This window comes from Portunus trituberculatus, chromosome 44, assembly GCF_017591435.1.
Source record: "Portunus trituberculatus isolate SZX2019 chromosome 44, ASM1759143v1, whole genome shotgun sequence".
Classification (NCBI taxonomy): Eukaryota; Metazoa; Arthropoda; class Malacostraca; order Decapoda; family Portunidae; genus Portunus; species Portunus trituberculatus.
The window spans coordinates 22,534,668-22,560,614 of record NC_059298.1 but is presented as its reverse complement, the minus strand read 5'-3'; the positions used below and the strand labels follow the sequence as shown (position 1 = coordinate 22,560,614).

General features: G+C 35.2%; 1 protein-coding gene across 1 annotated transcript; it reads left to right on the top strand.

The window, feature by feature from the left end:
• The first annotated feature begins 543 nt into the window (after positions 1–543).
• Positions 544–24,122, top strand: LOC123518888 (dihydroorotate dehydrogenase (quinone), mitochondrial-like). Its single transcript, XM_045279943.1, has 8 exons — positions 544–971; positions 4,253–4,462; positions 13,701–13,900; positions 14,299–14,496; positions 18,743–18,926; positions 20,027–20,174; positions 22,008–22,167; positions 23,003–24,122. Exons 1-8 carry the CDS (start codon positions 936–938, stop codon positions 23,058–23,060), a joined length of 1,194 nt encoding a protein of 397 aa, XP_045135878.1. The 5' UTR covers positions 544–935; the 3' UTR covers positions 23,061–24,122.
• The last annotated feature ends 1,825 nt before the right edge of the window (positions 24,123–25,947 follow it).

Below are 25,947 nucleotides of genomic sequence, written 5' to 3'. Positions count from 1 at the left end.
TTATTTACAACCGTCTCTGGCAATGCATTCCAGAAGTCTACCACCCTATGACTAAAGAAATATTTTCTTATATCTAACCTGCAGCCATGCTTTCTAATCTTCCTGCCATGATTTCTAGTCCTATTTCCCTCCTCTAAGGTAAAGAAAGATCTCGCATCTATGTAGTTTGTATCTGAGAACATTTTAAATAACTCTATCATATCTCCTCTTATACATCTCCTCTCAAATGAAAACATGTTTAATTCCTTTAATCTATCTCTATACTCCAGGCGCTTTAATGCTGGTATCATCCTAGTTGCTCTTCTCTGAACTGCTTCTAACATGTTGATATCCTGCCTGTTGATGCTTCGACAAGCACAGGACCATCATTACCAGAGTATATACTGTACTAAGCATACTCTATGTCTTGCGCGTTGCGGAGTGTGTACGTATTGTGTAGACGACGGCACTGTCCAGATATACATATCTGGACCGTGGACGACGGCACGACTGTGGGCGTGCTGCTCCACCACGTGCTAGTTGTTTACATCATAGGGTTGGCGACCTGCCCAAGGGACTGTATTACAGAGCTTCCAAATGTATGGAATATTAATCGTGATTCATATCTATTGTATTTATTTAACGTAATTAGTTGTTCTATAACCTATGTTATTGAGTATTGGCCAAAGCTTGTTTGGATAAACATACGTTCATATGTAGGCCGTGTGCCCGTGGTGGTGAGCACTGAAGACGGTGAGTGCTGCTTGTGTAATAGATTGACGTGCCGCAGCAACAGTTCTCGCCGCTGACGTCCCTTGTCTAATACTACCCAACACCTCAGCATTCAGACTTCAGGGGCCCTCTAATAGAAGAGGGAGGGACATCTGCTCTTGACTGTCAATGAGAAAGCGCTCCACATTTATTAGTGTAGCGGTCCTGAAGAGATAACGGCTAAGATGCTTAGAAGACTCTTCGCCAGCAAAAACTTCAAGGTAGGACATTCTTAGTTATGTAAATGAACAAGGCATACAGATCTCGTTGTGATGTGACAATTAATTCCATGATAGTATATTGAAGTGTAGGAAGGGAATCGCTCGTGTCCTTTTGCTAAAGTGACGCCTGTCATTAACAAAATACTTCGGCACATAGTAATGGTCTGCAAATTATAGTTTCTTTAGTCCAACATTTCATTACTCACTATATCATTAAGCTATTTTGTAGGTGATTTGTTTTTGTATGTGCTTGGCTATTTAGCCTTTTTTAGGATAAAGCATTTAGTCCCAAATTAGGTTAGATTAGATGAAATATAAAGAAATGGTTCAGTTAATTTGATAAATCCACTCTTATTAACTTGACAATAAACAGCCTCACCTCATCCTTATTGTGGAAAAGTGGAGCTTTGCAGTGTCTTGTGACCTTCAAGGTGGCAACTCCTCATGAAGTTATATTTATTAATGTTCTGTAGGATTAAAATAGCAGAGGATTAGTGCTGTGATCAGTTGGGGTTAGGTATAAGAAGTTCAGAACTAGGTTTAATTCAAAGCTAATTAACATTAGTAAGATTCTTTTCTTAGTATTCTTAGTGAATATTAAGTTGTGACATATTTCACCTCAAGACAACAAAGAAACAAAAAAAATCTTACTTTTGTTGGAAGATACTAACTTATGATCCTCTGCCATCACGGTAGCTGTCTCTCAAGATCCAATTAAAGTGGTGGGTCCCAAACTTTTCCTGAGCAAGTACCACTTGGAGGTCCTGTACAGTCCCCACATACCACCAGGTTTCAGAAAAAAATTAATTCCAGCAAATATCAATTTATTCACAAGTAGAACACACAAATTAACAAACAATAAGGAACACAATTCAGTTTAATGCCAGGGATGCATCTGTTTCTTCTCCACTAGCTGACTGATGTTGGATTATCTTTTGTAAGGCAATAATAATTTTTCTGAGAAATGAATTAAATTTAACTAAAAATTGCACATCATCCCAAAAGTGCTCATGTACGATCTAGAAGGCCTTAATTTATCACAGGTTGGGACCAACTACATCAAAGTGTAAGTAAAGGCGTGTTCACATGTGTCAGTATGTGAGTATCGACAAAGGCCTCCTAGCCGAAGTATTTTTACACATAGTGGCTGGGAAGTATCAGCTGGTTGGGGAGAAACGAATGTAAACAAACAGCTACCCAACTAAATGTCTTCTTTTTCCTCCTCCTCCTCTTCCTCTCTGATTTTTTTTTTTTTTTTTTTTTTTATAAAGAAGACTGCACAATTGCAAACAAATTAAATCATCACAAGTATTCAATCTAATCCTAAGGGAATGGCAGCAATCTCATCCAAAGTACTTCTGCGAAGGTTTTTCTTGCTGTATAACTCATCTGTTTGACCCTCACTATCTCCAACATCTCTGCCCCTGAACACCATATGTTCAAACCTTCTTGTGTGACTTCATATCATAAAGAAAGCTGCTACTGGTTGGACAAGACCAATGTGTCGGTCTTGTTTTACCTGTATCAGCTCTACCCACAAGACATCCAAATCTACCAAATACCTGCAGCAGGTAACATTGCCACCCACATATTGATACATGTGAAATGTGACACATTTAAGGAAGAAATAGAAGTGTATGTTATGTTGATGTGATCCGACAGAGTATTTTTTGCTTTGATTATTGAAGATATGGTGGTTTGAACTTGCTTATTAGGTATAGTGTCAATTGTGATTTAAATGAACCAAGAGACTTTAAAAACCTAAATAAAAGGGACCACTTTGCAAAAGGTATGCCTGTATGGTGCAAAGTGTAGTGAAATGGGTTACAATCCCATGTTCAAACCTGTCCAAGGACAGTCAGCACACAGCTTCCTTAGTTTTCATTTATTTTAGATTATTTGATTATTGGTTTCTTGGGGAGGTAAACTGTGGAGACAAACAAGTTTGATTTACCCTGTGTCCTGAGGTAGTGATATGGAGCTTGGATTTTTAGAAGGCTTTTTATATCTACTTTTATTATTTTCTTATATTTATGACTTCAGGATTTTTAAAATTATGAAATGGTTCTATTTGTCTTAATACTTTATCTTTTAACCATGTTCTGCTTATTTTCTTTTACCTTTAAGCCTATATCTTAGTCATTTGATAGCATGTCCCAGCACTAAAGAAATATGTTAGTACAGGCACTGTTGTCTCTTCAGATTATTAAATTCCTAGATGTAATTCATGTTTTAATGAGATTGGTGGATGTAACGGGGAGAAAAGAAAGATAAGTCACTTTGACTGCATCCAGTGTGGTGAAAATCATCCAAGGACTCTAGAATTGATGTATATGGCAGAAATCAAACCTCTAAATGAAATTTCTTATTATTGTTTCCATACATAAATAAGAAATTATAGGAGAGTATGTCTTGTACTATATTTGTTGTCACAATATTCAATGGACCCTTGGACTTTGAATTGTTCCAAGTCTGAAACAGTTTTTTCCATCGGAAACAATGTAAATAATTTTAATCTGTTCCAAGACCCAAAAAATTTAACTAAATAAATAAGAATTGAACTATGTAAAATCAGTATTATTTATCTTTTTATGGCAAGCTTCATGGTAAGTGTCACTGAACTGGGTTATGGCAGCACTGCCATTAGCATAGTCAGTTAGTCCTATGTGGATTCTTTGTTTCATGTTTGTTACACCTTGTTACTACAGGAGTTAAGAGATATTTTTGTTAGTTATGAGAACATTGTACTTCTATGAAATATACCTAGCTACCTGGTTAAGTGACTGATGAAATGGAAAACTGGTCAAATGTCATGATGCCATATGGGAATAAAAGCAAGACGATAACGTGGAATTAGAATAAAGTAGGAACTGATGTTTACTTCCTGCCAACGGCACTAGCGTTACCCAGATTTGCTGGATTCAGTTATCTTAGGATTTTTCCAAGTCACAAATTTATTCCAACTCCGAGGGTAAAAATTATTGAAATATATGTTCCAAGTCCAAATTGTTCAAAGTCCAAGGTGATCCAAGTCTGAAGGTCCACTGTATTTGGTTATTTCTAAGATGGCTATATTTGTAACATCAACTAGATCTTTACACATTATTGTGTATGATTGTAATTTTGACAAAAAGCAATCAAAGTACAATCTGCTTTGAAGATGTGTTTCCTCTTGCTAATGTATAGTATCATTAATTTTACACCTTGATGAGAGATAAAAATGCTTCAGTTTATGTGGAGATTGTGAAAAGATTTTGATTGATTGGCTGTCTCTCTTCCAGAAAAAGTTTGGAGACTTAATCAAAGTAGGAACAGGAGGCACACTGGTGTTTGCTGGCATCAACATCTATTACCAGAATGAAAAGTTTTACAACACCTGGGTAATGCCGCTGCTCCTCTCCCTTGATCCAGAGACAGCACACACCCTAGCAGTGAAGGCAGCTCAGTACCACTTGGTGCCAGAGGCCAAGCTTAGAGAGTCACACCTACTGGTAAGTGGTCATCTCCTGTACATCCTGCTCTTCAAGTGGAAATGTTGATAGTACGCCTTCCCGGTATATTGCTTTATATACTGCATTGTATTGAGAATAATGAATTGAGTTTTATTTTTTACTAGGCCCTTGATTTAACAGACCTTAGTTTAATGAACTTCAGATTTAATGAACCATGAAATATCATCAGACAAGTGCCCAGCAACGAACATTCTGTTCACTGCTGAGTAGATTTGTTTGGTGTGACACCGACTTTAGAAACGTAAAATCCCTAAAATAACAGTAAACATATTTTGAGTAAATTAGAAAATAATAATATGTATCCTACTACGTATGTCATAAAATCATGAAAAAAAAATTAAAAAAATTGTTTCGAGCTTGAAGGGAAGCAAATAGAGAGCCTGATGTAAAATGTGTTAACATGGTGTCAGTACTGGTCCCACCAGCCACGCCTCAATCCACACTTGTCTCGAGGAATGTTTGCACATATGTACATTGCCAATTGCTGCTTCATTTCTAATGTTTTTGTGCCAAGATGCCTCCCAAACAAGAAAAAAGTAAATGTGTAAATAAAATTGTTATTTCAGTTGTCTGACATATTATTGTGTAGTACTTGTATGCTTTACTTGGTTAAGTTACAAAACTCATTTTTTATATGCTGGTGTTTATAGTGTGTACAGTCAACCTTCGGCTATCGCGTTTTATTGGTATCGCGCACCCATGAAAAGCTGCTAAGATTTCATTATCGTGACCTCAGATGCCTGCTATCGCGCACCCAGCCATGACGTCATGGTATATCTGAGCGCTCATTGGTCAAAACCGCCTTCACGCCAAGATCAATTCGGCTATCACGTTTTCGGCTATGGCGCGGCTATTTCGGCCCCAATTGGGCGCGATAGCCGAGGGTTAAGTGTAAGTATATTCAAGCAGTAGACTTTTACAAGTAATGGACCATCCTTCCCCCTTTTAATCTGCTAAATCAAGGGCTGAGTTTATTGCAAAAAGAGATCAAAGCAAATGAGCCTTGATAGTATTCTGTCATGGTTACTCTGAATAAGGATATGACTACAAAATGATGAGAGAAGTACAGTTAAAGAGCTCACAGTATTAGTTCTTCAAGGTTAGTATATACGTCACAAAGTATTTGTGTCATGTGAACAGCAGTGATAGTGCTGAGAATTGAAAATGTGTATCAGATATGGTGATAATTTAAGAGTGGAAAGATTTTGGTATGTTGAATCGTGAAGGTGATGTAACTCACTTTTAGAATGAATCCAGGCAATACTGTTTGAAAGTTTTCTGAGATGATAATATTGGTAATTTGTTGTGTGATGTACAACAATGATAAAAGAAGAAAATGAAAAATAGAAGGTTTTTTATATCTTTTGTAAAAATTTCTTGGAGCTTGTCAAAGATATGGTTTTTCTTGCTCCAGAATGTGTTTTGTAGTCCGTGTGGTTACACCCAAATCTTCTCACTGTTGTCATGATTAACATATTTGCATAATTTTCATTTCTGGAAATTTTATTTCATGGAATGAAAAAGTCAAGTGAGAGCTAGGTTAGGTGAGTAGGGAAGTGTTAAGAATCACATCATATATTTTTTAACAAAAATTTTTATTTATTTGAAGCACTGAGCAAATTCTGGAGTAATATCACAGCAAAGTGTGTGTACACTACATGATCATATTTTATTTATTTATTTTTTTTTTTTTTATGTAGAAGAGGCATTGGCCAAAGACAACAAAATTATAATGAACTTCTCTCTTGAAAGAGCTCAAGTCATACAAAAGAGGAAATACAGGAGCAGGCAGGGAGTTCCAGAGTTTACCAAAAATGGATGAATGATTCAGAAAATTTGTTAGCTCTCCCATTAAGGAGATGGACAGAATAGGGGTGAGAGAAAGAAGGTCTTGTCCAACAAGGTTGTGGGAAGATAGAAGGCAAGCAGTTAGCAAGATCAGAAGAGCAGTTAGCATGAAAATAACAGCAAAAGATAGCAAGAAAATGCAACATTGCAGTGATGAGAGAGAGAGAGACTGAAGATTGTCAGTTATAAGAGAGTTTATAAAACAAAAAGCTTGTGATTCCACCCTATCTAAAAGGTTTGTATGATTGGAACCCATCATACATGTGAAACATACTCCATACATGGGTGGATAAATCTCCTGTACTTAATTAACAGATAGGGGTAGTGAAAATTTTTTTTTTAGACAACCAGGAATGCCTATCATAAAAGCTATTTTAACAAGAGAGGAGATGTGAAGTTAAAAATTTAGATTAGACCAAGTATGTTCAGAGTAGGAGAGAGAGAGAGAGACAGTTATTGAAATAGAAGGTACAGTTATCTGGAAGAATGTGTTAAGTTGATAGATGCAGGAATTGAGTTTGAACAATCCTAGGTTTGTTCTGCTCCAATCAAAAATTTCACAAAAATCAGAAGTCAGAGTTCTGTGGCATTTTTGCATGATCTGTATCTTCCTGAAGGGTTGGCCATCTACAATAAAGATGTGGAAAAGTCCAGAATGTTATCATTGAAGATGCATTTGGAGATGTATTTGACTAGGTACCATAAATTATGACGGGGAGTTCAATCTTGAAAGATTTTGACACTATTAATGAAGGAGTTTTTGGCTACTTGGAGAACAGACTTGGCTTGATTCCCTCCAGAAATATAAAGTAAAGGTATTCCCTGATACACAATTGGTTGTGTTCTTGAAAATTTAAACAAAGTGATCAGTTGCATGTTAAACTTAGGATTGAATATAGAAAATAGAAATGCATTCCAAGACCATTATTTATGTGCTCCCTAAAACCCATAAAAAAACATGATATATCATATGTAAATACAGTTATTGCCCAAAGTAATAAAACATAAGTTAAATGAATAAGACAAACATGAATAAAGCAATAGAAAATAAGAATGATATTTATACTTACTCTTACTGTACTTTCACCATAATCCATTAATAAAATGAGTGTTCAGTAACCTCAAAGGGGATGTTTCACTTGAAATTCAATGAATATAGCACTGTAAACAGTGAAAATATAGTGTTTGTTTTGGGTACTGGGCTCCAGCCAATTGTGTACCACTTATCACTATGAGTATTTCCTCAACCCACACCATGATTTAGTTTGCATTATATCAAATATAATAACCATTTTTTTTCTTGTGATAAAGTTGGATTTCCTGCATTATAAAAAATACTTAGGACCAAATGAAAACACTAAAAGTGAATGGGTAATAACTGAACCATGAAAACTGGAAATTCACTGTACTCACATGGAGAGCAAGTGAGTGTGTACTCAGAATATCATAAGAATTAAACATAACTGGTCATGTAATGGACACAGTGTAGTAAAGAACAATAACCATAAAAGTGTAACAGTGAATCGGACTGTACATAAGATTTTGGTGATTGAAGCCTCAAGTACTTTTTGTAGGCTACCTCTAAATCATGTATTGCATGAGAACAGAGTGCACTAAAACCAAGGTTTGGAAGATCTAGGTCAAGAAAATGAGTGAGAGATATATGCCTCCATGCCAGATGCTATCACCTCCGTCATGTGCTCAGCACACAGAGCTCTGACACAGAAGCATTAGTCATTCTAAAGATAATCAGAATAATGCCTCCTCAGGTCTCTTCCCACCTAGATATTACATTTTCAAGACCTCTTTGTAAAGGCATTGATTCATGGTGAAATCTTGTTGAATATTTCCATCCTTATCAAAGAAAGTATTATGGTGGTGCTAATTCCTGTTGGCTTTTCAACACCATGCTTACTGTGTTATGTCTTGCTGTAGAATTGAACATTCTTATCTCTATATTCTTCACATATTGTTTTAGCTTCAGTCTGTTCATCATCATCATTATCTTTGATAAGCTAGTATTCATTACTGCAAAGAATTACATGTCTTAGAACAGGTTCACACATGCCAATTTGAGACTGAAATTGTAAGTTGCTTGAAGCATCAACTGAGCCCTTCTAGTCAGAAAACATCACACATAGCAACTGGAAAGTACTGACTAGTTGACACCTTGGCGAGAAGTGAATGTAAACAAACAGCTACCCACCAAGATGTCTTTGATGGTTGCTCTTCTTTTGGTGTATTGGAAGAGTCAACATAAATAAAAAATGCCTGTGGATACGTTGCTGGTTAAGTAGAAGGCAAGAAAGGAGTGTCTACCATACACTAATCTTAAGAAGACAATGCACAATTGTAATCAAATTAAATCCTGACAAGTCTTCAATCCTCACCTCCAACAACACCCGGCATTGAGGGAAGCAGTTCTTGCAGAGTGGCAGCGATTTCGTCGAACAATGATTTGCGCAAGCTTTTTTTTACAGTATAATTAATTTGTAGGGTCCCAGATGTTGTCTTTTTCTCTCAACAACTCTAACATCTTCTCTACATCTGGAGACCACATTTTCAAAGCTTACTTCATGACGTGACAACGTAAATAAATTTGCAAAACAACTGAACAAGACCAACATGTTGATCTTGTTTTGCAACTGGTATCTCCAGTCCCTAGGCACTGATATTCAGTCAGAAACCTTACCAACTTGCAATTTCAGTTGCAAATTGGCACGTGTGAACCTACCTTTATTCCCAGTGTTACTAGTTTTCAATACTTCCTCCTCACTTCTAACTTGCTTTAAAACTGGTTTCTGCTTAATGCTTTGTACAAATTACATTTTCAAAAGTAAGACACTAGAGGGAGAGATTTCTAATTTCAATACTTTCTAATCCTGACTGCCACTCAGTCAGTACTTTTGTACATGCACGCACTACAAGTAAGAATTATGTCTATCAGTCAAACTTCTTGATTTGACATTGCAGCTTTTGTGCATCTAGTTACTGCTCTTAATTTACAAGATACAAGTATTACTTAGACTACTTATTATTCCACTATATCTTTTGTAGAGCTCTTATATCAAATAAATTTGATAAAATAACTTGAAGCACACTAGTTGTATATTGCACTTGGCCAAAGGGTTTCTTTGCAGGTGTGACTTGCTGTCTGCAGTGCTCTTCTACATCTCTCTTTTGCCTTGTTTTCTTCTAAGCATGTAACATAGATGGTAAAATAATGATAAAAGTATAGAGCCAATTGCTTCAATTTAATAGCCATATGCAGGCCTTTATGAAGCAAGTTGAGTTGAAAATGTCATTACATGCTTGGAACTTTAAACTTAACATGCTGTATTTATAGTGTTTTTGTCTTTCATAAATGACACAGAACAATGCTTTGCCTATCTTTCTGCTACATCACCCTTTTCTCCAACTCTTCAGGAGCCTCCAGGATCTTCTGCCACTACAGTAGCTGTCTCTAAGGATCCCATTAAAGTCTAAGTAAGGAAGAGATAGGAGTGTATATATTGTGAATAGTGTATGAAGCTTGATGTGATTTGTTACAATATTTGGTGTAGTATTCATTGAAAATCTGGTGGCTTGAAAATGCTTATTAGGTATTGTTTCATAAATGATTGTGACATACATGGACCAAGGGGTTGGCAGTGTGTTTTAGCCACCACGGGTGATGAGTGATGTGCTGGACTATTCTTCCAACTCACATTTCAGAATCACATTGGAAGCAGAGATTTTGAAGTTCCAGAGTCTGGATGATGATAATTACCACAGTTTATAATGCAGGTTGATGTAGAAAGAGGAATGAATCAAGAAATATTACATTCTGATATGGTTGAGCTTGAGTCTGCGGAGTTCATTTTCAATTCCAGAATGTGAGTTGGAGGTGTAGTGCAGCAACTCATACCTAGCAGGGGTGGAACATGCTCTCATCCTTCAGCCTCTGTGGCATAAATCTTAACTAACAACTTTTTATGTGAAGTTGTAATATTTATATCTCTGACAAGTTTGCACATGCAATAAGTGTATAGTCTGTTCACCTAAGTCTGAGCCGTGAAGCCGAGCCTCATTTGAAAGGAGGCCGCTGATTGGCTGGCCCCCTCTCTCACTCACCTTGTGTTGAAAGGCTGCGTCATGAATGCTTTGTGGTACATGCTTTTGTTTTATGCGTTATATCTCATCTTATACACATAACAGACAGTTTCTGTTGGTACCGTTACACTCAAAAGTAAATGCAGAAGCTTTGATACTCGGGGAAAAACAATTAATAAGCAACTATAAAGAAGTTTTAGCGAGTTAAAGTGGAAAACTTTTTGCGACATCTTTATAACACGGTTTACTTATCATCATATCCTTTGGATATATTTAAAGGAATGCTGTTATAAATGATTGCATTACATAAAAGAATGTCTTTAGTAATATGATTCTGTTGAAATTAACTAAATGATAAAGTGTTTTTATATCTGTTTGTGATGCCAAAAGGGGACTTTTCTGCAAAGTAAAGTGTTGTAATTGATTTGAAATTTAATCTTAATGGGATTGGCTTACGATCTACCTCACTGCATGCAGTGGCTGTTATTGATTTGATCAGCAACTCAGTAAGCATTTAATATTTCCATAGAAAGAGCATTTTTAACTCTTTCATCTTTGGTTTTGTTCCCATCACAAGACAAGGCATTAAATGGATGTTATGTCTCAACTTCCCTTCTTAAAGGAGGATTTCATGCAGTGTATAGAAGGATAGATTAATTTCTTTGATGTCAGTTGCTTCTATCCATGGTACAACAGTCTCAGGGCATGTTTCTGTACACTTTTCAATCCTATCCTATCCATTCAGGGATTTTATGTAATTTAAGTCCAATATTTATTTATTTATTCATTATTTTTTTTCTTATTGAATGGCCCCTTCAATTTATTAATTGATCACTATACTTTGTGTAATAGATAGCAAGTGTCTTGACTATATATATATATATATATATATATATATATATATATATATATATATATATATATATATATATATATATATATATATATATATAACTTTAAGGGGTTAATATGGATTGTAATATATTTCTTCTAAAAAGAGCAGCAAACTTGTAGGCCGCAGGCTGCCCTGGGCAGCAAAAACACTAGCTATAGATAGTACGTGTCATGTTAGGTAGATAAATGTAGCTTCAGGTTGTTATGTATATATAATTGTTTTAGAAGCTTTAATGATGTGCATAAATTATATGAATTACATTTTAACAAAACATGATGCTAATATTGCACTATACTGATAACTTTATAACTAATATCAGTCCAAACTTTTGTGTTTTGTTTTTATAATGTCCATAATGATGCATTTCTATGTAAACAAAATGTGATACGTATTAAGACTGCCAAGTGTGTCCCTTCCCTGAAAGAAGCTTGTCAATCCCAGGAAAGATGAAGAATTGTAAAACAAATAAAACATCTTTTATGATTCTTGTTTTATTCAAATTTCAATTCTCAAATGCCAAAAAGTTTCTTTTAGAATCCATTCAGCAGCAGAGTATCCTGGTCTAGAGGATGGATAACCTACTTCTGATGTAGGTATTTTCAGGGATTGTCTACATTTACTTCTATTTTGTATCAGAATGATGTGAACTTTGCTTTTTGATGTCCATAGATATATTGTGTGTGTTTTGTAGTGACTGTGGCATTGTGTGTGTTGCCAGGATAAGGCTGTTTGTCTCACGTCTAGCATATCTTGAACTGCTAGACAAGTCAACCAAATCCAATCATTGTAAGAAAAATATTACCTTAACATTGGTTCTATTTTTTATTTACTTTTTTATTTATTTATTTATTTATTTATTTATTTTTATTTATTTATTTTTCTTTTTATTTATTTATTTTATTTATTTTTTTATTTATTTATTTTTATCTGTTTATTCATTTGTTTATTTATTTATTTATTTATATTTATTTATATTTATTTTTTTACTTATTTATTTATTCATTTTTATTTATTTATTTTTATTTTTATTTTTTATTTTATTTTTTTTTTTTTTTGTGTGTGTGTGTGTGTAATGAAGTGTGAACTTTGGCATGCTTCAGCCTTATAAACTAATATAACTTTGCAAACTTACAACTTACCAATATGAGAGAATACATACTACAGTATATAATATGATAATTCTGATATGTTGGAAAATATGAAGTATGTAAAAAAAAGAAAAAGGTGTAATATAAAACGCACACATTATGTTTTTTTTCATACTAATATTCACTCAAAACTGTCTGTCCACTCATACAAATGTTGCATGAAATAGAAGGCTTCTGTTTTGAAATGTTCTTGTGACTACCATCCTAACCCTTTAATGTCGCAAATCTTTTTAATTGTTCTCATAAAAGGTTTAGTGAAGAGTAGTCTGTGTTATCAATGTTAAGCATGTATCAAATGAACATATAGTTATCTTGAACAAAAAATGTACTTATGTGAACAAGTATGCAAGCATTTTTAACTTAATTTTCATAGAAAAAAAAAAAAGATAAACTTTTACATCTGCTGGTCTGTTCTTGTATATTCCCAGTTGGTGCTCTATACACTGTGGCCAGTCACTGATGTCTTTCCATGGAGATCATTCCAGCCATTGTTTATGTCATGTCTTGTTTTGTACTCTTGTGTTAGTATAATAGTAATGATAATAATAGTACATAATGATCATTAGTATTGCTATTATTATTATTGTTATTATTATTATTATTATTATTATTATTATTATTATTATTATTATTTAGTTATTCTTATTTATTAATTTTATTTTACTAATTTTCTTTTTACCATTATAAGTGAGTGTATTTTGAATGGAGACCTTGTTATTTGTTGTGACCCTACAGGAGTTTTTGATGCCTGCATTGGCTGAACTCAAGCATGATTTATTTATGCATCTTGATTTATTATGTCATGAGCAATTTTTTTTTATATTTATATTTATTTTGAAAACTTGTAGGTGTTAAATAGTCTTGTAATATACATATTACTCTTCAGTTTAGTGTAATTACTTATTAGTTCATGTCATAGATGCTTGTTTGTTAGTTAGTCATGTAGTTGCATAATTACTTGTTAGTGTTATATATGTTTGATTGCTAATTAGTTAGAAATGTAGATAATCCTTAAATTAATACTATTACATAAATTACCCAAGATAGAGATCTTTTTAATGAAGAAGAAACTTTAATCATTTATGCATAATTTTCAATGAAGGCCTAAATGGATTTAATTTACCTCTCATTAAGAGAATAGAATTACTGATCATTTGGAGATTCAACGGGAAGAATGTAATAGTTTCATTGTGTAATAAAAAGTGCATCATTCATCTTTGTCTTGTTTCCTCAGAGGAGCAAACTTCTCAACCTAAACTTCAAGACCCCCATTGGACTTGCTGCTGGATTTGACAAGCAAGGGGAGGCAGTGAAGGGGCTGTGGAGGATGGGCTTTGGCTTTGTGGAGGTGGGCTCTGTGACACCTGAACCCCAACCTGGCAACCCACAGCCCAGAGTGTTCCGTCTCATCTCAGACTCTGCTGTCATCAACAGGTGTGTTGGGCTCACACACTGTAGTGACAGGAGGGTAACACATGAATATGGTGAGAGTATTCTTTCAGCTTAGCTCTGGGTTGTGCAGCCAGGCTGTGTTCCACCACCACAGGGGAAGATAAAACTTAGTGTATCTAAAACCACACAAGGTATGGCCTTTCTGGCTTGCTCTTATGTGTGTGTGTTTCTGGTGGAAAGAGTCTGTCAAAACATTTGTCTTTTCAAGCTCTTGACTCAATGTTGCGTGTTTAAAAAAGATGTATATTGCATACTGAGATGTATTTAGGCTGCTTATATTTTCAATCTATCAGATTTGAACAGTAGTAACAGATGCTTTATTTGTTTATTCATTTTTTTGTATGTGAATTTCAGGTTTCCACTTGCTCTGTCTCTTTCAGATATGGCTTTAACAGTGAGGGTCACGAAGCAGTGTTTGCACGTCTGAGCCAGCTGCCCCCACCAGGCCGCAGAGGGGGAGCCATCCTGGGAATCAACTTAGGCAAAAATAAAACCTCAGAAGACCATGTGAAGGATTACACACTTGGGGTGCAGAAGTTTGGTCCCTTGGCAGATTATCTAGTGGTAAATGTATCCAGGTTAGTCACTGCTAATCACTTAAACTTCAAAAGGAGAATTCAAGGGCAATACTTCTGTCATCCAGATAGCTCCAAATGTTCAGTGTAATGTTGCTCACACTTACAGAAAATCAGCTGCATCTTGAAAGTGAATCAATGCTGCTCCAGAGAATCTCCATTATTGCTCAGGGACCAAGAAAAATGTACTTGCATGCCAAACTCAGCATTGTTTTTAATAGAATGTTGGGGAGAGAGAGAGAGAGAGATGTTACATGGTTTGATAGGAGATAAGCCTTACTTATGGAGGAAAGCAGGAATAAGGAATAAGAGATACAAGTAGAAGTGGATTAAGAATGTAATGAAAAGAAAGGTATTAGTAGAGGCCAATTGTTTGAACAAGCTAGGCAGTGTTTGGATAAAGAGAAATGGAAGCTCTTCTGCCATAGCATCTCTCTAGAGGAATAGTCTTGGAGGGAGCAAGACACCACAGAGATATATAGATGGAAAAAACAGGGAACATAAATACTAATAATATATATATATATATATATATATATATATATATATATATATATATATATATATATATATATATATATATATATATATACAGGCAATCCCCGTTTAACGAAGGTTCACACAACAAAATTTTGCTACAACGAAGGTTTCATTTTACTACCATCTGCTCGTTTAATGAACACCAAACTCGCTTTAACGAAGTTTTATCCAGGTAATTTTTTCCAAATTTGAAAGCCCCACTGTATAATGCAAGCTGACAGGCTTTTGAATACACCAGGAGCTGCTGGTACTAAGGCCTGCCTCAGGAGAAGTCCTGAGACACCTGTAGAATAAAGATCAAGATCAAGCCTCTCGTGGACAACACAGGCGCTGCCGATATAAAGGCCTGACTCAGAAGAAATTCTGCGTCACCTGTAGCATCAAGATCAAGATCAAGATCACATGCACTACTCACTCCCCAGTCAAAATATAACAGCGTCACCAGCAGCTCATCTTCCCTAGTTCAACTTACCACCAAAACACCCTGCAATGTGGCCTAACGTTCCTAAGAAGACCAGGAAGTGTCTTACTCTCGAAGTGAAGCTGGGTATTATTCACAGACGAGACAGGCCAGAAAACTAATAACATTGCTTGCCACCATCTTGACTCCATCTACTGTCTACTATTTTCAAGTCAGCAGACTCTATTAAGAAGGCTGGTGAGACCGCATCTTCCTTGAAAGCTAAAAGAACCACCTGAACTCGTGACTCTACAATGGATAAAATGGAAAGCCTTGTGGAAATGTGGTACATAAGTTTTGTATGCGGTACTATGATGCGCACTTTGTTTACATTCCACAGGTTGCCGGTTAGTGTATTTCCCGTTTCACTCTCCCTCCCTTCATAAAGTTAAGATCATCAACATTATAAAGTTACGTACATACATACATTAGTGTACATTAAAATGACTTAAATTAAACTACCTAAATGTTTAACTTCATAATTTTTACTTTCATTAAACCTTTTACTGTACTATGATGCACTCTCGCTTTGCTTACTCTCAATGAAAGTTCAAATCAGGGGTTAAACTTGTTATAATCGGTTCGCTTAACGAAGTTTCGCTTAACGAAGTGTTTTTTAGGAACATAACCCCTTCGTTAAGCGGGGGTTGCCTGTATATATAATGTTTAAATAATGTTATTGCACCTAGCTTTCCAAATATTTGGAGTTATTTTGAAACTGAGGCAGCTTGACTGAAGACACTTGGTTATTTCAAAGTCAAGGTTGAAGCAACATTGGAGACAGGACTACATGGCGGGAGCTGAAGTGCTCCATGTAACACTTGGATGATTACAAACACTCAATCTTGTAACAACTGAGAATGAAAGAGGCAATCAGATGAACAGCAGCATTATATCACCATGCTGTTTAAAAAGATAGGAAAATGAATTAAATATTAATAAAATAAATTGTAACAACAGTAATAGTAATGTAATAATAATGTAATAATGATATTAATAGTTTTTATTATTATTGTTGTTATTGTTTTTATTATTATTATTATTATTATTATTATTATTATTATTATTATTATTATTATTATTATTATTATTACTAGATAAAAAGGAAAAAATATTTGTGAAAAGGAAAGAAAAGACATTTCTGAAAATGGACAATTAATAATGTACTAAGCAGCAATATTGCTTAGAATATATATATATATATATATATATATATATATATATATATATATATATATATATATATATATATATATATATATATATATATATATATATATATATATATATATATATATATATATATATATATATATATATATATATATATATATATATATATATATATATATATATATATATATATATATATATATATATATATATATATATATATATATATATATATATATATATATATATATATATATATATATATATATATATATATATATATATATATATATATATATATATATATATATATATATATATATATATATATATATATATATATATATATATATATATATATATATATATATATATATATATATATATATATATATATATATATATATATATATATATATATATATATATATATATATATATATATATATATATATATATATGTGATGGGCACCGTCTTAATCCCCTTTAATTTATTATTTCATTATATGTGTAGCCTATGCCACCCATCGCAGGCCCCTCGGGCTGTTCTGCTGAGCAGACAACTCGCCTCCCTCTTCTCGCTTCTCGTTGCGAGCGGGACTCAGTCTCAAGGTAGTCTTCAGCGGAGATAGACACGCACTCTCGTCGGTCTGGCACAGTGTTGCTGGGCTTCTCTTATTACTCGCTAGTCATTGGTCTGGGAGTTGTGCCCTCCTGTTGAGTAGCTGGCTTGTTACTCGGTAGACCGTGGCTGTGTAGGACAATGGGCTTGTTGTCCTAAGGAGTGTGGCCGGTTGGGTCTACATTTCCTGTCTGGCGTTCGTCCCCTCGTGGTGTGGCGACGCGGAGAGACACGTTACTGTCTCGTCCTGATTGTCGTTTGTGGGTGGCTGTGGTCACCAGTGTGTTTGGTGGGCGGCTGTGTGCCCCACCATCTGTTGTGTAGTATCAGTAGTATACTGTTTATAGTACCGGCCAGTCTTCAGCGGAGTTAACACGTACAATCTCGGCACAGGAAGAGACACGTGTGGCTGGACTGTGCTTTATAAGTACTCATTAGTCATTGGTCTGGGAGTTGTGCCCTCCCTTGAGTAGCTGGCTTGCTACTGGGTAGACCGTGACTGCTAGAGCAACGGGCTTGTTGCTCTAGGAGAGGTGTTTGTTTGTTGGTGGCCGTGGTCACCAGTGGGGTTTGGTGGGCGGCTGTGTGCCCCCACCATCTTTTGTATAGTTTCAGTAGTATACTGTATTGTAGTGGTAGTAGCCACGCACACTATTGAAGGCTGAGAGGCTTCATGTCGGCCAGTGGTGCGTAGTTGTCGTCCGCCAGACTTGTCTGCGACGAGTATTTGGACTCTGTATAGCTGGTGTCACCCGTAGGTGGTGTCTGGGCTTGTGTGTACATCACCGGATGTGCTGTACACATCATATATTGCAGTAGTAGTAGGCCAGGGATGTCAGTCTAACAGGTGTTAGTAAGCACTTGTTGTAGTAGGATAGTATAGTAATATATATACTGCGTGTTGTCACAGTCTGTGATTCATCACAGCCTGTGGACAAGGCGTGGAGAGGCATTAATACTTCATAGAGAAGTGGGTGGAATTGTCCTTGTGGGCGGTTTCTCTAGGGGTATTAAGGCCTTGCCCTGTTACACATAACATCTACCATTTATAAATTCTACTTGGTTGGGTACAGGAGGAGAAGGAGTTGCTGAGGAGATTCCCTTACAGTGGGGGAAATTATACACTGTTGGCGACCTTGAAAGAACCTGAGGGTTACGGCGGCTGTGAGTTATAGTAGTGGGACTCTGTGGAGTGTTTTATAATCCCCACTGTACTGATCGTAACAAAGTTGGCGATTCTGCCAGAATAACAGTCTAGTGAGCTGTAGCAGCTAACCGCAGCCGTGTGGCGTACGTAACAATATATATATATATATATATATATATATATATATATATATATATATATATATATATATATATATATATATATATATATACACACACACACACACACACACACACACACATATACATATATATTATCTTTGTTTTCTCTTACTTGTGTCTTGCAGCCCTAACACTCCTGGACTAAGGAATCTACAAAGCCAGGAACACTTGGAGAAACTAATAGAGGCAGTCATGTCAGCACGTGACAGCCTGCCAACCACACACAGGCCACCACTGCTCCTCAAGATTGCACCAGACCTGACAGAGGCAGACATGCAAGACATTGCTACTGTTGTTCTGCAGAAAAAGGTAGTTTTCAAAAACTTATCACATTTGGCTTGCTTAAGAGGCTTTTTATTACCTTGTACAGTTTACATAAGTGTAAAGGATGCTGCAACAAGTAAAGGGTAAAGTAAATTTGGGACTGAAGTTATTGTGGATACAAAAATAGTGAAAGAATAAATGCTAAGATGGTTTATAAGAATGAAATAGAACTTCAAAGATTGATAGGATTATGTAGAATTAATGAAAAGATGATGTGAAATTGGTTTCATAGATTTTTATAATGAAACTTGTCCTATTCAGGTTGATGAAAAGGGTGAGCATATACTTTAAAGAAAAAGGATGGTGAGAGGTAGCCTTGTAAATGAAGGCTTGAAAGGCAAGCTAGAATTGATAGCTGCAGTTAAATGTTTATTTAACCATGTAAGAATGAAAAGACAAGTGTTAGGCAATCATTTTGAACTTGAAGAGAGGTGTCTCTTGATAAGTTATAGAAAACATAGAAATATCATAAACAGCAAAGGAAATTATAGTAAAATTGCACATAAACAAGCAGTTTAACAAAGCATCATCAAGTAAAAAGGTTGAATCAAATAAATGATTCAACAAAATAAGGATTTAACACATGCTTTAGTGTCCATTTTGCTAACTTCAAGCATAGCTGACTTTGCCTATCAAACCTACCTTTTCATATGCTGTCTTCAGATCGAGTGGTTTAAAGTCACCTACATGTCACCATGATACTTGGGTTCTAGGTGGTTACACCAAAGATGCACTTTGGTGGTGATGTGGGCCCTAATATGGGTACCACTATAAATAAAATTGCCTGCGCCATTAATGGGCAGAAGCTAAACAGTGTTTTCAACATATACTCTTCAGGTATGCCTACAGGTGCTATAGACCATTAAAAAAAAAAAAAGACAACATGCAATGTCTTCTCTTTCTAGTTGTATGTTAGTTTTCATTATTAGATCAATAATGTATGCAAGACCATCTTATTTACTTTTAAATTAAGTTTGTAAATAAGTAGTAAATATAAATGCTGTAGTTTAGTGAACATTTTAAGTGACGAAATTCCAGAGAAATTCTGTGATTGTATGATTTGTTATAAAGAACCTCAATTGCAGGTTGATGGACTGATAGTAACTAACACCACTGTGACACGTCCCTCCTCTCTCACCAGTCCAGAGCGGGGAGAGGTTGGGGGACTGAGTGGTCAGCCCCTGAAGGACCTTTCAACACGCATGGTTAAGGAAATGTACTGTCTCACAAAAGGTTGGGCTCAGTCATTAGTGTAGCAAAAAATCTAAACTTATGTGTATGCAGCTGCAATTTAACAATTCATGCAGACAGTGCTGCAGGAACTTTATATTAGCTGATAAAATATAATCCAAAAAAATCAACATTTTGATAAACCTAACTAACAAATGTATCATGAAAAGCCACTTTCTTTTAAAAATCCACTTTCTACTCTTTTGATTAGTTTCTCTTAAATGACTTTGTTAAATATCATATTTAGAAACCAACCTCTCTCTCTCTCTCTCATCAGTACTTAAAGATACACTTACAAGTACACAATACATTATATACTAATTCTAAATATTTGGCCCATTAACAGGGCTAAGTCCTGCAGCGAATTCCTCTACAATCTGTGATCCCCATACATGGGGATCATGTCTTGTTTAACTATAGTAAATTTCTTATAAAAACTAACATGCAGCGCTATACATAATTATAAATCTAATAAATTTAAGTGCTTATCTAATGTTTTAAAACATTGTCAAACTAGTGCTATTTACAACCCTCTCTGGCAATGCATTCCAGAAGTCTACCACTCTATGACTAAAGAAATATTTTCTTATATCTAACCTGCAGCCTTGCTTTCTAATCTTCCTGCCATGATTTCTTGTCCTACTTCCCTCCTCTAAGGTAAAGAAAGATCTCACATCTATGTAGTTTGTATCTGAGAACATTTTAAATAACTTTATCATATCCCCTCTTATACATCTCCTCTCAAATGAAAACATGTTTAATTCCTTTAATCTATCTCTATACTCCAGGCGCTTTAATGCTGGTATCATCCTAGTTGCTCTTCTCTGAACTGCTTCTAACATGTTGATATCCTGCCTATAATGGGGTGACCAGGCCTGTATGCAATACTCTAAATGGGGCCTAACATAGGAATTATATAAGCTACGCACCACTTCCTTACTTTTATAACTAACATTTCTATTTATAAAACCCAGGATCCTATTTGCCCTATTTCTTGCTTCTAAACATTGCTTTGAAAATTTCATAGTCCTGTCTATCACTACTCCTAAATCCTTTCCTCCTCTACTGCCTCTAGCCAACATCCCTCCATCTCATAGCTAAAGTTTGTGTTGTCTTTACCTAAATGCATAACCTGACACTTTTTTTAGAATTAAACTCCATCTGCCACCTGTCTGCCCATGCTATCAGCCTGTCCAGGTCTCGTTGTATTCTGTAATTGTCCTTTTCACCCTGTACTGCACATGCTATCTTAGTATCATCTGCAAACTTTGATACTTTGCTACTAATTCCTATATCTAAATCGTTAATGTACACCAAGAAAAGAAGAGGTCCTAGCACTGATCCTTGGGATACCCCACTAACCACTTCCTTCCACTCAGACATTGCCCCATTTAATACTACTCTCTGTTTCATATCAGAAAGCCATTCACTAATCCAGTCAACTAACATACCCCCTATCCCATGTAGTCTCAATTTGTACACTAGCCTCCTATGCAGTATGTATGTAGATGATAGAAATATGCATTTAGTTAAATTAAGGATGGAATTATTTAACAAATACAGATAAAGATTTTAGACTTCAGACTGATAATACAATCTAGACAACACTAATAGTAATTGTCACATTTACTTAAATCATGTATAACTACAAATAGAATTAATATTGTCCTGGTTTCTTCGTGGATGCCATCTTGGAGGTGGAGAAGCTTAATTATTGGAATAAGTGGACAGATAGATACATGTATAGGTAAGTGACACCTGTTTTGAACCATCTCTGGATTCATACCAAAGCCTCATAAATGTGAATTGAATTGAAGTGTGTTCTTTTTATCACAGGCCAGGTACCCATCATAGGAGTGGGTGGGGTGGCCTGTGGCAGTGATGCTTATGAAAAGATCCGAGCAGGAGCCAGCTTGGTGCAACTGTACACTGGGCTTGTCTACCATGGTCCAATGCTGGTGGCCAGGATAACTGAGGAACTAGAGCTCCTCTTGAGGTGAGCATGGCATACTTTGAGTTATTTTTTTTTTGTTTCTAGAGGTCACTACAGTAAGCTGCTCAACCCAAAGGATGGTTCTTTAAGTTGCTAAATACAGTTGTCATTGTACTTATTTTGTTGTTACTAACAGTTTGATACAAATCACTTCAGATCAGTGTACAACCTGGTATCATGTCACATAATATGCCTTCAGAATAAGCTTTTTGTGAGTCTGAGAGTGTTGTTGTTTGAATGATTGGCAAAGTCAAGCCTGATTATGGGAAGTGAGTGAAGTGAAGATGACAAATTAAGGTTTTGTTGGCAAAGTACATTTCAGTAACTTTTTTTTTTATCTCAACATACTTTGATGTGTGGTTGTCATATGAAATGGATTGTACATTTCTTCTCTTCACCTTAATAGTATTAAAAAACATTGGCATAAAGTCACATAGTATTAAGAAACATTAGTACAAGTCACAGTGAATAGATCACCCACATATTGCAGATTAGGAGATGCAATAATAAGTCTACTCTCTACTGACATGTTACCTTATAAGTGAAGTTTTACATTTTAAATTGATCTATGGACTTGAAATAAACAAAAGACTTTAAAGTGTTACTGACAGGGAAAAAATATGATGAAAGGTGAGATGTTTTCACATCTAAAAATACTACAAACATGCAAAGTTTTAAGTTAAAAGATTATTTAGAAAATTTAAACTTAAAAAGGACTGATGGTTATGAGGCATTTTCATCTCATTTTGATGGCTGTGATAGGCAACTCAATTTTCTGGCTTGTCTGTTTCCTTATATTTATAATCCAGCCCTGATCACACTCTTCTCTTGCCCACAGACAAGATGGCTTCAACTCAGTGGCAGAAGCAGTTGGTGCTGATGCCCACATCAAGTAAGAAATTATGGCCACCCCACTGCAGCTGTGTTTGCAATGAGGTTTTTAACTTCTTTTGATATAAACATTATTTAATGACATCATCAAATATTTGATTTTCCTTGTTACACAAGATTTTTAAAGTATTTTTTCTATTCACTGAAAGTTTTATTGCAAATGATAAAATGTTAGTATGTATATTTATTCTGGATTGGCAGTTATTTCCCTCAGCCTGCTTGTACCAGATGTGGTTGTGATGGAGGCTTGTAGTGACAATGAGAAGAATATGCTAAGTACAGGAAACTTGTTATATGTATATTTTTTCCTAAAATTTGGACAATTTTAAGGTTTCCTGAAAGACTGAATGAAATTTATTTGTTCTTTCTTGGCACATTGCCTTCTATCACAAATGTAATGGGCATAGGTTGCTTTTGGTACTAGTCATGAGTCTCAGTCCAAGCATTCTATTTTGCCAAGTTACTTAATGATATTCCATTGGTAATAGTAATGTGAATGCATAATTACCAATTACTTAATGTTGTGAGTTTGGAAAGTACAATAAGTAGAGCAACATTGAAATTAATACTTAAGTACATGCAGGTCAGGATTGTTGAGAAGCGACTCACATCCACATTTTAGGTTGATGTTAAAATCTTATAGTTCTATGCAATGACATTTTTGGGAGCAGTTGGAGAGGCTCTTCATCTCCACCTCACAAGATGGCAATGAAAAATAGATTGACTTTACTGTATATCACCTGCTTACAGATTTATAAATCTGTATAGCAGTTTCCTCCTCAAACTCAAGAAATTAACAACTTTACTTAATAGAATATTGAAACATACTTAAACATTGATGTAACAGTTCATTCCTTATAGCCGAAGTTTCAGGTTTTATGAAGAATGTGAAGGTGAAACACACTTGAGTTGGCATGTAAAGAGCCAATGACACTAGGTGGTAACCAGAAAGACATTAGTTGTGCAACCAGTTTTCATGTCTGTCAGTCATAAGCAGCAACAGTGCAATAAATTTGGTGAAGATTTGTTTGTTGTTAAACAGTGTGGTTAATGACCACTTCTCTCTCCATAAAAAAAAAAAACAAGAATCGAAGATTGGGGACTCATGTGTGTTTGAGTGTGGTATTACCTAGTTGTTTACCTAGTTGTGTCATATGAGAAAGGATCTGTGCTTATACTGTCCCACTTCTGTATCTGTTGTAGTCTAACTTTGCCTTGAAATTATGAAAAGTTTTTACTTGCACCACATCCTTGTTTAGGCAGTTCCATGTATCAATTGTGGAAAACTAGTTTTTTTTTTTGTCTTATCTACAGATTTAAAAAAAAAAAAATTCCAGCTTCTATCCATGACCTATAATGTTTCTTGTATCCCAAATCACAATTTCATTGCTGACCTGCATCTCCTTCATTTATATATATATATATATATATATATATATATATATATATATATATATATATATATATATATATATATATATATATATATATATATATATATATATATATATATATATATATATATATATATATATATATATATATATATATATATATATATATATATATTGCTATTAGATCTCCATTGATGGAAGCTTTAGCTTCTCTTGTCTCTTCATGTCTCATCACTTGAGGCTGGGATCATCTTTGTTCCTACTCTTTGTATCCTCTTCACCTTCCTGATGTGTTTCTTTAAACTTAGTGACCATACCAGAGTGAATCATCATTACACTTAGTTTCCTCATCATTTTTCTTCTAGGTATACAAATGCAATTCTGATGATCCTTAATAGATTCATTGTTTTCCCACCAAACTTATTTCTGTGGCAGTCAGCTGTTAATGAATTAGTGTGTGTGTGTGTGTGTGTGTGTATTTACCTAATTGTATTTACCTAATTGTAACATACGGGAAAAGAGCTATGCTCGTACTGTCCCGTCTCCATATCTACTAATGTCCAGCTTTTTCTTAAAATCATGAATATTCCTTGCGTTGACCACTTCCACGTCTAAACTATTCCATGCTTCCACCCTTCTATGAGGGAAGCTATATTTTTTCACATCTCTCCTATAAGTGGCCATTTTAGTTTTTTCCCATGCCCTCTCGACATTCTTTCATTCCACATACACAGATCTTCCCTATCCATTTTTTCCATGCCAATCATCACTCTGTATATTGCTATCAGGTCTCCCTTTCTTCTGTTTTCCAGGGTCGGAAGTTGCATTCTGTTCAGTCTGTCTTCATAAGTCAAATCTCTTAAGTCAGGCACCATTTTGTTGCAGCCCTCTGTACTTTCTCTAGTTTCCTTATGTGTTTCTTTAAGTTCGAGCCCACTGTATTGTTGCATATTCAAGCCTCGGTCTTATCATTGCAGTAATTATTTTCTTCATCATTTCTTCATCTAAATATACGAACGCCACTCTTATGTTCCTCAATAAGTTCAATACTTCTCCAATTATTTTGTTTATATGTCTCTCTGGCGATAGGTCATTGGTAATTGTCACCCCAAGGTCTTTTTCTTCATGACTGGTTTTATGTCTTCATTTCCTATCTTGTACATACTCCTGATTCTTCTTTCACTCTTGCCAAACTCTATTTTCTTGCATTTTGTCGTGTTGAACTCCATTTGCCATGTACAGCTCCATTTCCATATTCTGTCCAAGTCTTCCTGGAGTAGTTCGCAATCTTTGTCACATCTCACTTTTCTTAACAATTTTGCATCGTCTGCAAATAGGCTCACATAACTGGACACCCCATCCACCATGTCATTTATGTAGACCGCGAACATTACTGGTGCCAACACTGATCCCTGTGGAACTCCACTCTCCACCAAGCCCCATTCTGATGGTCTGTCCTTAATTATTGTTCTCATTTCTCTTCCTACCAAAAGTCTTC